Raw genomic sequence first — 17,331 nt, forward strand, 5'->3', positions numbered from 1 at the left:
ATTTTTTTCCATTTTTCACTCACTTCCATTTGAAAATAACTGTGGTTAAGGTTTATCATATTAAATTGCCCTGTCAGTCTGAATACAATTATTTTAAAAATAATATTAAAAAAGGAATGACGTTTATTGCTTCTTGGGCTTCGGCTTTCATACTCATGACATGAGAGATCGTGGATATAAAAAAGTACTTACTTTAGAGTGCCCTAAAAGCCTATTTAAAAATAAATCATGCAAACTATCTCGAACGATATATACAAACAAATATATATATATATATATATATATATATATAGTACCAGTCAAAAGTTTGGACACACTTCCCGATTCAATTGAATGGGAAAGTGTGTCCAAACTTTTGACTGGTACTGTATATAGATATATAATCCGTGGTCATATTTTCTGCCACAAGTTACATGTCAGTTAGCGCATCAATGCACCAGTATGTTGCAGGATGTAAACCATAATCTGGTTAGAAACACTGAAGGAGGACAAGTAAGTGCACCACAGACACACACCACTTCTCTGATGTCAGTTATGCATCTGAGTCAGTGTGGGCTGAGAGGGCGTTCGTCTTCCAGGCAGGAGGCATTGTTAAAAACCTTCTGAAGATATCACACACGGCTCAGCTATGCTGAGGAATTAAGTCCTTAAATCAAGTATCGGAGGGGGGTTTCATTGAAACTGCAGCCGTTTGATAAGGAGCTTTGGTTTGGAATTAGAGCTTTGGTATGGTTTTCGGCTGCGATAAGGCACCTGACCAGATAAAAGGTCACTTTAACATCAACTTGCCGCTGTGTGGGAGAGGGCTGAGGGGAGAGGGGGCTTTCCAGATACACAGAGCCGTGAGTCAGTTATGACACTGTGGTTGTTCTCAGAGGAAACATCTGCGCTAACCAACACCTCTGGAGGAGAGAACAATATAGCTACACTGTCAGCCAGGTTCAAGAGCCCTGGCACATAACCAATTTGGAATCAATTACGTAGATTAAAAGAACATATTGTCAAAGCATAGCAAATCATGTACAATGTAAGGCACAGAAAATGTTATTGACATAAATAACTAAAACTAAGACCAGCACTTGATGTCATTTTATCGTTCATCTCACCATCATCCACACAACATTCCAACCAATCAATGAATTATTCTCATTCCCTGAGAATTCTCATTCCCTCACTCCCTGGCTTTGGCCGTACGTACCTGGATCAATAACCATTTAAAAACAACAATCTTAACGGCACGCTCGCCAACTCAAGAAGAGAAAAAGACGCCCCAAAACCTGTACTAAAGCTGAAGTATCTTCAGCAGTGGTTCAAACAGCACTTGATGTATCAGTCACAGGCACGACGAACATAACATTTCACTATCAGAATCAATAGACAGACTGTCTCTATCATGTGAAAGCAAGACAAATCCAGTTAGTACCAGCGGATGGTGGGTTAACATCTGACTGGCATAGACACCTGCACCTCCATTACAGGAGAGGACAAACGGTTGGCTGGGTTTAATGGTTTGACTTATCTGAGAGTGCCAAGACTCGTCCATGCGTGCAAGAGCTTTGTGGAGCAGGCCAGCAGCCCAACAGTGTCCTCACACTCACACTCACACTCACTGAGCACAGGAGGAACTGCATCTCTAAGGACTTGGACTTGACGTAGGCCTGGGAAACCATGGGTGCATCTCAATCGCCTGACATCTTATTTTGACTTCTTCCGCCACCGCTCGTTGCATATTTATTCTATTATTTTTCTTTAAACCTGTATGGGTGCAGGCAAATTCAGGTGAGGTAGCCACATTAGACTATTGAGATGCACCCTGGGAGAGAGGATGAGGTAGTTCTGATTCTTCTACCTTGACTGAGGCAGCGTTCATCTCTCCAGTCATTACTATGCACATCTGCAGTCTTTCATTATGGCTTGAGTAAATATCAGCAATCTTAAGGCGTGGGACCTGACAAAACAAATAAGGCAATTTACAAAGCTTGGGCATATGCACCTTTCAAGCATGTCTAAGAAAATCAAGTGATTTTTTTTTTTGAGATTACAGAAGAAAAGAGAGCAGAAGCCTGCCCCATTGCTGTTGTATTGGCACATCTGTATTTTCACGTTGGTGATAGGTGTGGAATAACATCCCAAGAGATCAAGGAAGAGAGAAAAAGACTAGATAGAGATAGAGAGGAGTGAAACCAAGAGAGGAGCTGAATTAAGAGTCTACACTGTTGGTGAGCTGAGTCCAGCCATCCACTGACCAAACCCCAGCCTTCCCCCCCTCCCCCCCCCCCCTCTCTCTCTCTCTCTCTCTCTCCCCCTCTCTCTCTCCCTCCCTCTCTTTCTGTCTGTACCTCTGTACCTCTGCCCTCTCTCTCTCTCTCGCTCTCTCTCTTTCTCTCTCTCTCTCTGTACCTCTCCCTCTACAGTCCAGTCCATCCATTACAACAGCACACACTTCTTGGCGGTTTTTTTGGCGACCGGATTCAACACGGCCCTGACGGCCTCGGCGAACACCTCCCTGACTCCCTCCTGCAGCAGAGCGGAGCACTCCATGTACTTGACCGCCCCGATCTGCTTGGCCAGACCGCTCCCCTGCTGCAGAGTGGTCGGAGCCAGGCCCTGCTCCTTCAGCTTCTTCACCGTCTCCCCGTCCCCCCTCAGGTCCCTCTTGGTCCCCACCAGGAGGATGGGCACGTTGGGGCAGTGGTGCGACACCTCCGGGTGCCACTTGTGTCGGACGTTGGCGTGGGACGAAGGGCTGCCGATGGAGAAGCAGATGATGAAAACGTTGGTCTGGGGGTAGGAGAGGGTACGCAGGCGGTCGTACTCCTCCTGACCCGCCGTGTCCCACAGGTTGAGGCTGACGGTGCGTCCGTCCACGCTCATCTGGGCGCTGTAGTTGTCGAACACGGTGGGGATGTACTCCTCGGGGAAGGCATTGGTGGTGTAAGAGATAAGGAGGCAGGTTTTACCGACAGCCCCGTCCCCCACCACCACACACTTTATGGTCTGCATCCTGCCTTCAACCACACGGGCTGCAGCACCTGGTTACAAAGTGCATGGGAAATGTAGGTAATTAACGTTCCTCAGTGGGGTTACTTCCGAAAGTCCCAAACAACTAGGCCTAGTTAGTTATGAATGTCCGTTGAATCTGACAGTCACGGTTCACTCACTCAACTGTCAGCCAAGGTCCACAATCTGGTACTCTCAACACACCTAACTTCAGAAAGAGAAATACTTATAAATATCAACTAACTTCTGCTTGATGTTCTTCTGTAAGGTAATGATCATATCCTCATGCATAATCTATAACAAATAGCCTAGTGGAATAACATTACAAAGCTGACAAAAACAATATTGTTGTCATAGCAAGTTGGCCAACTTCTTCTCTAGGTCTAGGCGTTCCCAGCTAGCAGGGACAGCTAGGGAACTAGCCAGCAAGCTAGCAACTTAGCAAGTCAAGTTTTAAAGTTTCCACTTACTGAAAACAACGAAATTACACCTGCCATACTTTACACACACTCAATACCCTTATCTACGGCTACATGAAAGGTTTGTGATAACTAGCCAATTTGAATCAAAATTCAAAAAGTGTTACATGAAACATACCGCCTCTTTGGACTAAGTGCTCTCTTTAGCCTGGTTACTGGTACAGTCAAAACAGCAGCGAGCATCCGGGGAGCTGTCCAAAATGCATTCGACGTCGACTATCACGGTAGTTGTAGTTTTTCCTCAGTATGAGGCGAGTTCGTTCATTTCGCACTAGGTGGCGCCAGAGTCAATGCAATAATACAGTATGGCCAAAGATAATTGAGTGTTTTTATGGCTCCTTCTCTGTGCTATGGCTCTGGGTGGGTGGCACTATGGTGTTGATATGTGTCTGTCTTTCCTAGTCACTCCCTCACCAGTAGGCCTGGTTAAGGGCACTCTTAGAATAAAACAATTTAAAAAGGGTTCTCTTTTCAGAAAACACCAGGAACCCATGCACAGTAGAACCCTTCATGTAGAACACTTTCCACAGAGGGTTCTACATGGAACCCAAAAAGGGTTCTACTACTGCATAATAAAAGGGTTCCTAAAGGGTTCCCACAGCCGAATAACCTTATTATCAAGCTTATGGTCAGGAGGCCTACATAAACACACATCTGTTTTATTCGTTGGGCCCTAATCCAAACATGACCCCTTGACCGAGAGTCAAAATGAGCACTTTGCTTGTCATAATTTCAAACCGCTAAGATTACAGAGTGCAAGAATACCTATGTCTCAGGGGTGAGTGAGGGGTGAGTTTCCTCAAGAGAACAGACTCACTAACATGTTCTCACTGGTAAAGTCCAAGTAGGCTATCCAGTATTTCAAAAATCTTAATCTCAATCAGAATGATCCGGATTCTTTTTTTGCTATCCAGGATCAGATCTATCTGCCAGATTTTGAGTAGTATAGGGGAAATCAAACATTTTGTTCTGATCCTGGATAGCAAACAAGTATCTGAATCATTCTGGTCCACATTAAACATTTTGAAATACTGGGTCCAGGGACTCCTTATGTCTTCAAGTTCCATCCAAACCAAGTACATGTTTAAAGACAATTCTTAATTCTTGACATCTGCGCTTACTCCGCAATAAGACAACCGCAGAAGTACAACTCCTCCTCCAGCTGGCTCGTTCAGGGTGAGTAGAGTCAGGCTGGGGGATGGTAAATCATACTGGACTGTTCTTACTGTATAGAATGTTCAGAATGTCCTATTTTATATTATATTATTCTATTGTTACTTTATTTTGTTGTTGTTGTTGTTTGTGATGTGTGTGCTGCTGTAACGCCTTAATTTCTCCTCGGGAATCAATAAAGTACCTACAGTATCTATCTATCTTTTTTTTTTTTTAAGGATTTTTTTCTGAGTGGGGCAGTCCCACTCATATTTTTATTTTTTATTGACAGTTACAGTGAAGATTTAGACAGGAAGGATGGGTGAGAGAGAGAGGAGGGATGACATGCAGGATATGTCCCCGGCCGGAATCAGACCGGGGACCCTGCGGTTACATGGTCAGCGCTTAACCCGCTACGCCACCTAAGCCCCCTATCTATCTATCTTACGATGCTGACATTGATGGACAGGAGGTCACAGACATGACACACAAGCCCGAGACACCAGTGTTGTCACAACAGTCCAGAGTCGCCTCCTTTCCTCACCTCCTCTCCCACATCAGCAGCAATGATCCTGCTCAACTCCAAACACACTGCTCTCACCATAACCTGTGTTCTTAGAACAGTGCAGACCCAGGAAAGGAGACGAGGAGGAGGAGGAGGAGGAGAAAGCCACCAGACTATTTTCAGCGCACTGTAGGAGACCTGTTGATGATGTCACATCTATACACTGATGGGGGTTAAGAGGCCACCCCTGGCCGTCAACCGGACACTCGGAACACAAAGAGGCACCGGTTTATTGCCTTTCCCAAGAGATCTGGCGTCACTGTGACCTATAAAGAGCGCTTTCCCACTGGGAGCCTACGTCCATATACACCCCCGCTCCTCACCCCCACCCCCCCCATTCTGCTAGGAGATTCCCCAGGACGCCTGTAGCATCTCCATGACAACGGCTACAGGCTGAGGGGGTGACTGTCAAGTGATGGAAGAGATGGAGGAGAGAGGGAGAGAAAATAAAGGGAGACATTGAGTGGAGGCTGAAGCGCAGGGGGACAATGGATGGTTGAAGCAAGACAGCTATGGAGGAGGAAGTCTCAGGGTCTTGAAAATGAGCCAGTCTGGGTAATCAGACTGCTCTCTCTAAATAAACTCAGAAGTTACCATCATGATATACTGTAGACAGTGTGTGTGTGTGTGTGTGTGTTACAAAAGTCACAAAATAGCAGCTGTACATACACATTGCCTTACTAAGCACATTTATGAGGTCATTTGCACATGCACACAGACAACTACAACACGAGTCTGATTACCATCTTTATTTTATCTTCTCTTATTTACAAATGCATACACGTTACAATGGAAAACAACTCATGCCATTCAAATTAAGTTAAGAAAAAACAAAAACAAAACAAATGTCAGCAGTAGAGTTACAGTGAGCATCCCAAAGATGCCCACCTCCTCAGTTTGTAAAGTGCTTCAGAATGAGTCGGTTCAATGTCATAACGATTGCTGATTGGGCCAAAGATTGCCCTGATAATGCTCAATGAGGGCAAATTACAGAGTAATTTAACAAAGTACATACAGAGTTAAATCAATCAACCCTCAAGACCTACATACACAGTAAACATGTAAATGACGTGTGGCCAAATAAAGAACTGACTAGTGGGATGTGTTGGACAACAATGGCACTCAGGATGGACATGGATGGCAAATTATTCAAAATGGCACGATTCATCTGAATCTGACAGACTCCTGAGCTACAATCTACTTGAGACAAATGAGGTTCAGAGGCACATTGGGTGGTTGGCATTTAAGCTATTTTCTAGAAAGACCAGGTGTGTGTGTGTGTGTGTGTGTGTGTGTATGTGTGCGCTTGAAGTGCCCTGTTGCCTGCACAGGACATTACTTAATGGAGGTAGTGTATAGAGTAGAGGGCAGTGCATTTCTATATACCGTACGGCAACTAGCCCATGAGACTCAGTAAATGGATACATCTAGTTTGAGTGGCACTTATTTGACCCCTTTCTAGTGGAGGAGAGGAACTAGAGGGTACTTTGTATATCCTTAATGGCACTACTTTAGAGAGGTACTGAATAAACATCCCCTAGATTCTTAGACGAGAGCTGAGTAGAGTGAGTCTAAATGGATCAGCAGAGGAACTGCATGGACAGATCCAATAGAGTGTGGTCACTTACAATTCATTCATTGACACACACGTCTGTGCAGACCCTGACACATGCACACATGAATGTGTGTTTAGTCCACAGTCTGCGGTGTAAAACTGTGAGTCGGTATAGTCTGCCATCACTTCCAGAGGGGGGCAGGGCGGGGTATTTTGGGGCCAGAGATACGTGTCACTGTGGGGATCTTAGAGCCGGCGGCAGTGGTCTCTGTACTGGTCTTGGCTGTTTTGTTCCTGGCTGCAGCGATAACCGTGGTGCGGATGGTCTTCGCCATAGCGGACGAGGGGCTGTGGGTAGAACGAGGATGAGAGGAGGAGGAGGGCCGGGTCTCAGAGTTGGGGGCCACGCGCTTGGACACACGCAGTGGGGAGCCCCTGATGAAGGCTGGCTGGGTGCTGCTGTTGGGTGGTTTCACTGTGGCCTGTGGTTCACTCGCGCCCTTGGGCCTCTCCCTCGCGCTGCTGCTGCGCTTTACATCCCCTTGGACACTTAGCGTCCGCGTGATGGGAGAGGAGCGCATGGAAGCGCTGCGCGGTAAGGCCAGACGGGCGGATCGTGGTGTAGTCGGCCGCTCCATAGGGTTGGAGACACTCCCAGAGGCTGCCTGCTCTGGTTTGGGACGCACCCTAGGGATGCCGATGTTGTTGGCTGTGCCCGCATGGGGCACCAGTCCCCTCTTAGCCCCTCCTCTTACTGGGGTCTTAGCGGTTAGAGAGTTCTCCTTTGCGACAGGAGACCCTGGCCCCTCCCTCGCCCCCCCCTTCGACTCCCTCTCTTTTCTCCACTTGGAGCAGAGGCTGGGGGGGGCTCTCGGGAGAGGTACGGTTGGGGGAGGGGACAGGGTATCGTAGGAGCGCAGGCCTCTCACCAGGGTGTGGCACTCTAGTGTCTCGCCCACCCGGTGGTGCGACCTGTCCCTCTCCGGGCAGGTGGGCAGGTCTGGGCACTCCTGTGCCCGCTGTGGGCTCAGTGGTAGGTTGGGTGGCAGCCAGTTTTCCTCCGCCGGTGTAGAGGCCGTCTCTGGTTCTGTCTGCTTGACTACTCCCCCCTCGAGTGAAATCCTCAGCTGTGAAGCACCACTTCCTGCTGTGGGTTCATTGTCTCTCTCTGCCTCCTGTGATCGTGATTGGATGCCACCTGTGAAATCGGAGTTCATGGACGACTCCGATTCGCTCTCAGGTGCCTGATGCGCTAAGGGACTGAAGGCCCCGAGTGTCGTGGTGGAAGACGTTCTATTGACAAACTTTGAATTTTTAAACTTGGGGACAAGGTCCTGATCTGGTGTGCTCACTGATGAGTCTGTAAGCTGGGCCTGAGAAACGTGTGTATCAGCCACTGGTAGGCCATATCTCTGTCTAACTGTGGTGTTCTGGCTCCTAAAACTGTGGGCAGAAGTAGTGGTAGGGTTTGAAATGTGGCGACTAGACGTGGACACAGAGGCCATTGCCCGCTGGTTATGAGTGACATCAGCTGTCCGTTCATGAGAGGTTTGGGTCACTCGAGCTGTCGGTCCATGTTGTGTTTGCGTGACTTTAGTAACCAGTTCATGTTGGGGTTGTTGTGAGCCAAAAGCAATACTGTCGTGTCCGTTTTGTGTGACATTGTAGCTACGGCCATGTTGGCTTTGAGTGAAAGTCTGTTCATGTTGACTTTGTGAGACTTGAACGGGTCTCACCGTCTGGCTGTCGGTCTGGAGTCGCCCGTGTTCGGTCTCTCTCTGTATCCCCTGTGGGCCATGGGGGGATGTGGGGCCGGTGGAAGGATGGTGGTCGGGGGAGGTCTGGAGGTTGGAGGGGTGGAAGGTGGGCGATGTAGGGGAGGTGCCGAGCAGGGAGGTGGCCTGGAGATGGGCCGTGTAGCTGTTGAAGTGGTGAGAGTGTCTGCGGTTGTGCTCCGGGTTCCTGAGGCTACGTCGGCCCCAGCCGTGACTCAGGTTCTCCAGGGTTCTTTCCAGGTCGTCAGGTTCCTGTCCAGGACCGTTGGACTCCCGAACCAGGCCCACGGCCAGGCCCGGACCCAGCTCCAGCCCCGTACACACCGCCACAGAACGCCGCTTCTCTCCGATCTCACGCTCACGCTCCATACGCCTCTGCTCCTTCTGTTCACGCTCTGCGTTCTCCTGAAGGACAGGCAGAGGGAGAGAGAGAAAGAGACAGAGAGAGAGAGACAGAGAGAGAGAGAGACAGAGAAAGAAAAAAAGAGAGAGGGGAAAAAAGGGAGCGTGGACAGAGAGAGGGAGAGAGTCAAACTATGCAGTGTCTATGATCTTCCCAAGGCAAGTGGATCTGTCATGGAGTCTGTCTGCTATAGATAGCAGGAAGTCAGTGTCTCACCTGGACAGCTCTTTGGAAGCGGAGACAGAAGGAGTGGAAGACCTTGCAGGCCTCCTCCAGTTTAAACGTGCTGTCGTCCTCACAGAAGAACTCCACCAGAGCCTGACTGGACATCCTCATCCCCTCAATTTCATCTTCCGCCTCTTTCAGTCGTTCCTCAGCCACCTATACACAGAGACAAAGCGGGGGGGTGATGACGATCACATTGGGTGAAGAATTTCAACCATAAAAGGAGAACAAATTCAAAAGCAGTGTCACACATAACAAAGCACAGGCATAAACAAAATAGTTGGATAACAATAAAGAATTTAATTACATAAATAATAAAAATATAATTACAATTGTGGTTCTGTTTGTGTCAGACACATAAATCCTAAATGTTCCCATCTGGCTGACATTGTTACACCACTAGGCCCATGTGGCGTACAGAAGACACACTGTTCTAGATCAGTGTGGACGTTAGATCAGTGTAAAAGCTAGATGAGTGTTCTACACCAGTGTGAGTTCTAGACCAGTGTTCTAGATCTGTTTGAATGCTAGATCAGTGTTCTAGACTAGTGTGAGTTCTAGACTAGTGTGAGTTCTAGACCAGCGTTCTAGATCAGTGTAAGTCCCAGTACCTCCAAGAAGGGCTGCGTCTGCTGTTGGATCTCCGCCTCCGTCTGGGCATGGATCCTGAGGGAAGCCACGCGGCTGTGTAACCTCGACAGCTCCTCCACCACAGAGTCCTCACACAGCCTGGGGACAGACAGCTACATTACATTACACTCATTTACAACAGTCATACCCAAAATATGCGTTGCTTTTTTTCCTTTCCCCAAGCCTTTAAAAACAAAAAAATATGTTACCCCCATCTGCGAGGGACCAACTGTGGCTCACCATTTGGAAACCATTGATTTGGAAGATGATTTCATTCAGAGTGATTAATAGCAGTGGTTAACCCCAAATGTTTTGGTGATGTGACCTACATACAGCTTTTCCTGTGATGGACCACATTAATAGTCTTGGACCACAACCCAGTCTTTGGCTCTGACCCAGCAACAGTAAGCTGCAACTCAGCCATCTGAAATGACTAACTGGAAGGCAACTCGAGGCCCGCAAGGGGAGCCACCCCACCTAGGTATTGTGTTCACAATGCTCTAGTGAGAAAAGCAAAACGTCTAGTCAACTGAGCAGACTGAAACAGCACCCCAACAGAACTAGGATATTGGCTTTGAATAGGAATATTTGCATGACCCACATAACAGGCAGCTAGCTATATTGCTTATAACAGCATGTCAGGTTTCCGATACATCATCCAGTATCATTGTTGCTTGTGTTTTAGCAGCCAGCTGGGGAGTATTGATGGTGTAAGGATTAGGCTTGTGTGTTTCTCCACCCCGGAGCGCCATGAGGCCCGGTCTGATCCGTGTTCTGGTACTGACCTGGAGGCGGGGCCGACGTGGCCTAGTTGGCTCGGGAACGATAGCAAACTCTGGTCCTTTTTCACAGCTTCCTGTGGAGACATGGACAGCGTTTACCCCGCTATTGTTTCACTGCTAGACTGAAGTTGTCATATTTTTTTCTGATGCTGACTGAATCATTGTACAACTGCGAGTTCTAAGGTGCATGTTTTGTGTGGCTATTGTAAGGCAATAATCAAAACAAACATTTTGCATGTACTCTGATAGGAACAATACCTTACTGTATCTGTGTCAACACAAAATTAATTCTTTACAACAGAAACAAAATGAATGCTCCCAGTGTGTGTTTTTTAAATAAAACAAACCGCTCTGTCAGTCTAACAAAAGAGCACTCTGCCAGCATCTAATCAAAGTGCAGATTCGTTTTTCTTTCTTTGAACTGTTTCCTTTGTCCAGCACCTGGAGAGCATCTTTGGATGTGTTCAAATTACATCTGAAGCTCCAGTCTTACCATGGCCACGAAGTGGAGCAGGTTCATGCCTGGCTTGTTGGCTTTGGTGTCGGCCAGTTTGAGCAGCGAGGCAATTCGGAACCCAGCAGCGTTCCCCGCGTACCCACCCTGAGGTCAAACACAAGGTCAAACTCACACAATCACACATCATGTGATGTCTTAAACAAACACAGTGTTACAAAACCCAGGTGCAGAATCAGAGTGACGTTCTTGAACACACCCTAGACCCCTTCACCCGAGTCATTGTTCTCAGACAAAGGGTGGCTCCCTCTTTCATCTTTGAAGGTGAAAGAAAAGAAGAGAGAAATTAAAAGAGAAATACTCACAGCGTTCATGTAGTTCCCAGCCTTCAGCACCAGGCGAAGGATGGAGTGCAGCTCAGGACAGCTCAGTAGCTCTAAGGGGGAGGGAGAAAGAGAGAGAGAGGGAGGGAGAGATGGAGAGATAGAAAGATTTAATATAAGCTTATTTCTACTGAACTCTGGAGAGTTAATTAACTTAAGGAGCATTTATCAATTAGATGTCATTTGTTTGAGCTGTCTGATATTGACATTACTGAGTAAAACAGATAGTTCAAATATTTTTGGGGGAATGCATCTATTCCGTTTACAAAAAAACAAACTTAGGCCCAGCGGAAATAGGCTTTGCCACCTGTGGCCCATCTGTACAGTACGTCATTCTGAACCAGGCTATCTAGACTAAACTCAAACAAGACCACTTAACGGGGAATGAAAGAGCCACATAAAAGGGGTGGGAGAGTAGCCTAACCCCCTGCTGGCGCTTTACCTCTGGCCGCCTCCCTCAGACATCTGGCCGCCACACAGAGAGAGGTCACGGCAGGGTCAAACTCCTGCTGCAGGATCATGGCATCCAAGCACAGCCGAAAGCTAACGGAGACCAAGAGAGAGAAGGATTTGGGGGGGTGGGGGGTGGAGGGGGGTGATGATGATGGAGAAGGGAGAGGTTAGCCTGATCAATCATCGGATGCACACAAACATGTTAGCACATTGTGAAAATGCCAGTGCTTCTGCTTTTAGTGTGACTTCACAACCAATAATTAAGAGATGGACAGATCCACCCTAAAAAAACTAAGGCAAGACAACTAAGATGTCTACGGGGAATGATGTTGTTTGCCAAAACAGGAGTAAGTAAGAAGAAGAAGGTAGAAACTGAAATAAGCTAGACTATTGTGTCATGATTTGACTTTTGATGCAGGTCATGATAGGCTGTAGGTGAGGTGTACCTGGGGATTTCCACCAGTAGGAGCAGGAAGAGGTCAGGCTCTCCAAGACAACTCCGCTCCCCCATGAACCTTTTCAGACGAGCTTCCTACGAGAACAGACAGACACGATCAGTAAGACATCCATTTTGACAGATTGGGAATTAAATCTAACTCAACATCTCACATCGACAGTCATTGCAAAACATTTGAACACATGCTTAGTCAGTAAACATAAAAAAAAAATAGACAGCATGGTGTAATGGCAAAACTCTTGATCATGTTAATCAGAAACAGACCACAGAGGGTTCGGCAGGGGGGTTGCTAGTGAGTGTTGTTGCACTGGGACTACTACGGTGTGTCAGCAAGGACACACAGAGCTGGGTCTTTACCTCCTCATGGTCTGGCAGCAGTTTGCAGAGCTCGGATAGTTTTTCTGCTCCGTAGCGCTCCCCAGCCCCCTGCCTGATATCCTCCACTATCTCCTTAGCAGCCCTGTGGAAAAACCCCAACACCCGTCATTAGTATGACATCACCATTCCCACAGGCTCCCATGACATCACAGCAGCAGGAAATTAAGTCAAGCCGTTTGGTCAGGCGTTACCCAACCGAGGAGTAAGTCATGAATGTATCGATATTAAATAAAAAATCCACCGTTAAAGGTTTGAAAGTCAGTCATGGCTTATGAAGGTGAGTGGCAAAGGCTTTGTTCTTCACTGATCAGGGAGGTCGGTCAACAAGCACACTAGCTTATCCCCCCCTTATCTGACAGACTGTTGGGGGAAAAGGCCTTTGACGCCACACTGGCGACACACAGTGTGACATGTGCACTCAACAAATAAGTGCAGACATTGACACAGACACAGACACATACATACACACATAAACCAAGGGGCCTGGAAGTCAAGGTGTCATCAGAGAGAGCTGAAACTAGGCTGCCCCTGACTGTTTGACCCCCCCCCCTCCACCCACTCTCTCCAAGTGACACATCTGTCCAGTATGCAGCTCAAACCCCCCCCCCCCACCACCACCACCACCACCACCACCACGATCACAGGTTTCCATTATGCTTCTCTCCTTTCATCACTTACACAGCCAGTCTCTGACAGTTCCCCCTTTCTGCGGCCTTTACTTTTCCCCTCATTTATAATTTCTCTCCCCGTGGACTGTTTAGTCACTCTTACTGTAGGTCTGCTCCTCTGACTCACAGATACAACATTAACGTCAGTGGCAGAAGCAAGAATACTACATGTGACTCAACTGGGTTTCTATCGTTAGGTTCACGTAAAAGAGTTTAACAAAAGAGTTCTGTTTTTAGACTCATTGCCTTTGTTGGCTACAGCCAGTTATTTCAATGTAAAACAGAACACTATAATACAATAATACCCCCCTCAGCTGAACATAGGCCATAATGAAAAGGTAGGGAAGTGTACCATTGCACGTCTAATACTGGAAAAAAATACTTTGTTCAAACTACTCCCATATTTGAAAAGTAGGCCTGCCTCGTCATACAACACTCAGTGTGGTAGCAGAAGGCAAACAAGCTCTGTGGAAGACAAATGTGTCCAGAGAAGAGGCTCCTCTTCACATAATGGCCCTACAAGTCCTGACAGATTTAGAAAAGCCCGCTCTTCAATTAAGACGCGCTCAATTGAATCCCCATAGACTCTTGTCTACACGTGCAGGCATGAAAACATACCAGCTCTGCAAAAGAGGGCATCACCATTTATACCACCAAACCCACAAAGACACCCATCCTATCTGCAGCATCAACAATGAGTCATCACTTCCAAATAACGAAAATAAATTCAGCCTTGAATTACCTCTCCTGACATGACATCCAACTAGGAGATAGCATTCACTATAAAGAAACATAGCCATGTTTTGAGCCAGACAAAAACACAACATGACAAGCTGCCTAGACCCTCCCTACAGAGGGCAACACTACATGAGACAGTCTTTAAAGCTCTGAGCAGGTGTCAACTTTGACCCTTCTGTGTGACCACCCCCCACCCCCATCATCTCAGCCCCGCCTTGCACCCCCACCAGTCCAGTTCCTCTGACAGGATGCCACCTACACTGCACCTGTCCCTGCCCCCCAACCCCCGGTGTGCCCTGTCCTGACACTCAGACACCCCCCTGTCGCAGTCACTCCCTGCCCCGTTCCTCGACAGAAGCTCATCCTCTCCTGTACATCTCAAGTGTCGGCTATTGCTCCCCTGGGAGTAATTCTAAACCCTTCTGTTTCCTTTTTGTGAAACTAATGGCACTTTTGATTTATGCATTCGACCTCTACTAAGGACAAACCATATGGTTTAAATGACTATTTAAAACACAATCTTCCAGGTAAAAAAGAAAGAAAAGAAAAACCTAGATCCTTACGTCTTAAACTGCCGTAGAAATATTCCAACATTCATACTGCGCTTGGAGTCCAGTAGTGAGACCTGCAAGCACAAACAAAAACCACAAGTAAGACACTATGATCAGGGGGCATCATGGGACATCATGGTCACCATCTTGTGATCTTACTCTATGGTTACTGACTGTACAACCCTGTGTTGATATAGAAGGCCCACCTGCCCTCTCTCCCTGCCCTCTCACCTGGTCAGTGGTGCTGTCCTGGGGGGACCTGCAGCGGAGCAGAGCAGACCTGCGTCTGAGGCTACTGGTCCTGTCTTGAGTCTTACTGTCCTTCTGGCCAAACAGCTCATCCAGAGAGTGGAGGTCTATGGGGAACTCCTCCTCCTCTGTCGCCGCCCCGCTCCACACACTCTTTCTCCCCTCCACCTTCTCCTTGGGGATCCGTTCCCAGTTCAGCTTCCTGAGCCGGCTCCGCCGGGCCGAGTCCATCCGGGACAGGGGAGAGGAGGTGACAGAGGGAGGGGGTGGGGGAGGAGGGGGGGGGGGAGGCGGAGGAGGAGGTGGTGGTGGAGGAGGAGGAGCGAGGGGCGGTGGGGGAGTAGGGGCAGGGGCAGGGAGCATATCCATGGCTGTCACTTCCACGATAACGGGAGCACCGCGAGGGCTGGCGGGCGGCGTTCCATGAAAGGCACGGGACTCCTTACTGGCCACAGTCAGATTGATGAGCATAGAGGCTAGCTGGGGTTTAGGATGGGGCGGAGTTAGGGTGCCCCTGTGGGCAAGTCCCAGGGCTTTCACAGTCTCTGCTCAGCTGGAGATGTCCTTTACACTCTCCACAGTGATTCTGGTCTCAGTCAGACTCCACAGTGATTCTGGTCTCAGTCAGACTCCACAGTGATTCTGGTCTCAGCCAGACTCTCCACAGTGATTCTGGTCTCAGCCAGACTCTCCACAGTGATTCTGGTCTCAGTCAGACTCTCTGATCTAGAAAACAACACAGGGACATCAACTCTGAAACTTTTAATGGAGACACACCAGATCAGTGATTGACAGGAAAGGGAAAACTGCATATTTCACTTGGCCACAAGACGTATATATACAGTACATGCAGACAGGATCTGTCTTGGTCTGACATCAACATTCTCATATAATATATTATGTCAGTGCCTGGTAAAGTGCGATGAAACCAGATGTGATAGCGTTTTGAGGACTGGCTGGCTGAGGAGCCAATTTGGTCCATCTACGGTGTTAGGAATTCAAATACAGTTCTGTGTTGAATTCTGAGAGAATGGCCTGTGAGCTACTTCCCAACACCTGGCAACTCAAGTCCTTTAATTAGCATGACTGTTATGTCTGTGCATCACTCTCTCAGCTGATCCAAGCTAAAAACCAGTTGAGGCTGAAAAAATGTAACCCTAGGTTAAAATCGCAGTGGAAGTTCAAGGTGTTTCGGGGAAAGTACTGGCTGTGAAAGAGAGAGAGAGAGCTCTCTAGCTGTTAGAACAGCTTGTCTAATCCTGCACACCTCCCTGCTGCCTGTCCAGTCAAACCTCTACCGTGCGTTGCCTGCCTGTCTCCCTTCTAATTACCAAAATGAACACATCAGAGGGAGAGGTGACCGCAAAGACTGCAAATGAAAGAGGTTATGAGAAGTAGTCCCTGGATTTCTGTTTTGTGTCTAGGCCTATGTTACTAGTGTGAATGTGGAATTCGACCAACTAAGTTAACAGAACACCTAAACTTAACGTAACCCTAAACCTGATCTGTTTTTTGTGCGTACTTGCACTGGCAGGTTTTGGCTTAGTTTTCATAATAGCCTACTAATGACTGACTGACGTGATTGACGCGCTTCTAAACAGCCACACAAGTTGGGCAACATGTGGGCCTCATCATTTCGCTTTGATTTGGCCACATGAACGATAACAGTCGGACACAATAGCAGCGGCTAGAGCGTCTGATCATGGCCAAGTTGTTCCACTGGGTACCACATGAGCGCGCCACAAAGACCTTGAGATATCTCAACTGATTAACGTCGGCTACTCATTAAAACGGAACACTTTCAGTGTTTTCCAAAAGCCAGCAATATTGTTTAAATGTTGTCCATAATTTGGGGGGGGGGGGGGGGATATAATCTTAAAAGACACCATTCAATTGTGGAATATATCCATATTTTCAAATAGAGCAATATGGCTTTGATTTGGACGCCCCCAAAACAAACACATTCAATTGACAGAACTTGACATCGTTGTTGTTTTTCCTGATTAACTCATGGAAGACACTGCGATCGAGAGAATCGTTATTTATAAGTTGTGTTAAGGATCATATATATATTTAAAAACTAAGCTATATTTCCAAGACCGTTTAAAATGATTACACATTGTGAATGCAGGTTAATTAACGCCTCGTTGTTATTTTTCATACTTTTTTCTAAAACAAATAAATAACAGCAAATTGACTGTAATGTACTTACAGTAGCTATGATTTGCTGGTTTCCATAAAGTTATTTCCACAACTTCCTTTGTCAATCTTTGTCTTTTATTGAGCCTCAATGAAAATCTTATTTCGTTTCTTTCTCTGTTCCGTAATGCTTGATGTCTTCCCCCTCATTCTCACTCAAAGCCCGTGCCGCTCCGCTGTTTCAAGTACTCTGCTGTGCTCAACTTGCAGGAAAACTTTCCCAGCGCTGTCGAGG

The 17,331-nt window shown here is 47.3% G+C and overlaps 2 protein-coding genes across 2 annotated transcripts; both read right to left on the reverse strand.

Moving 5' to 3' along the window:
• Nucleotides 1–353: 353 nt before the first annotated feature.
• On the reverse strand, nucleotides 354–3,635 carry LOC308152983 (rho-related GTP-binding protein RhoG-like). The gene is made up of 2 exons (XM_080526060.1): nucleotides 3,598–3,635; nucleotides 354–3,032 (listed from the first exon to the last, which is right to left on the reverse strand). The coding sequence occupies exon 2, from the start codon at nucleotides 3,001–3,003 to the stop codon at nucleotides 2,428–2,430; it is 576 nt and encodes a 191-aa protein (XP_080382186.1). The 5' UTR covers nucleotides 3,004–3,032; nucleotides 3,598–3,635; the 3' UTR covers nucleotides 354–2,427.
• A 3,298-nt stretch (nucleotides 3,636–6,933) lies between these two features.
• On the reverse strand, nucleotides 6,934–15,368 carry fhdc2 (FH2 domain containing 2; the record flags this gene model as incomplete). The annotated part of the gene is made up of 12 exons (XM_080527052.1): nucleotides 6,934–8,124; nucleotides 8,488–8,931; nucleotides 9,146–9,310; nucleotides 9,766–9,883; nucleotides 10,570–10,640; nucleotides 11,060–11,167; nucleotides 11,386–11,456; nucleotides 11,846–11,946; nucleotides 12,303–12,388; nucleotides 12,671–12,773; nucleotides 14,661–14,722; nucleotides 14,880–15,368. 12 exons carry the CDS (start codon nucleotides 15,366–15,368, stop codon nucleotides 6,934–6,936), a joined length of 3,009 nt encoding a protein of 1,002 aa, XP_080383178.1.
• Between the last annotated feature and the right edge of the window lie 1,963 nt (nucleotides 15,369–17,331).

This window comes from Nansenia antarctica (genome assembly GCF_963989245.1).
Source record: "Nansenia antarctica genome assembly, chromosome: 3".
Taxonomy (NCBI): Eukaryota; Metazoa; Chordata; class Actinopteri; order Argentiniformes; family Microstomatidae; genus Nansenia; species Nansenia antarctica.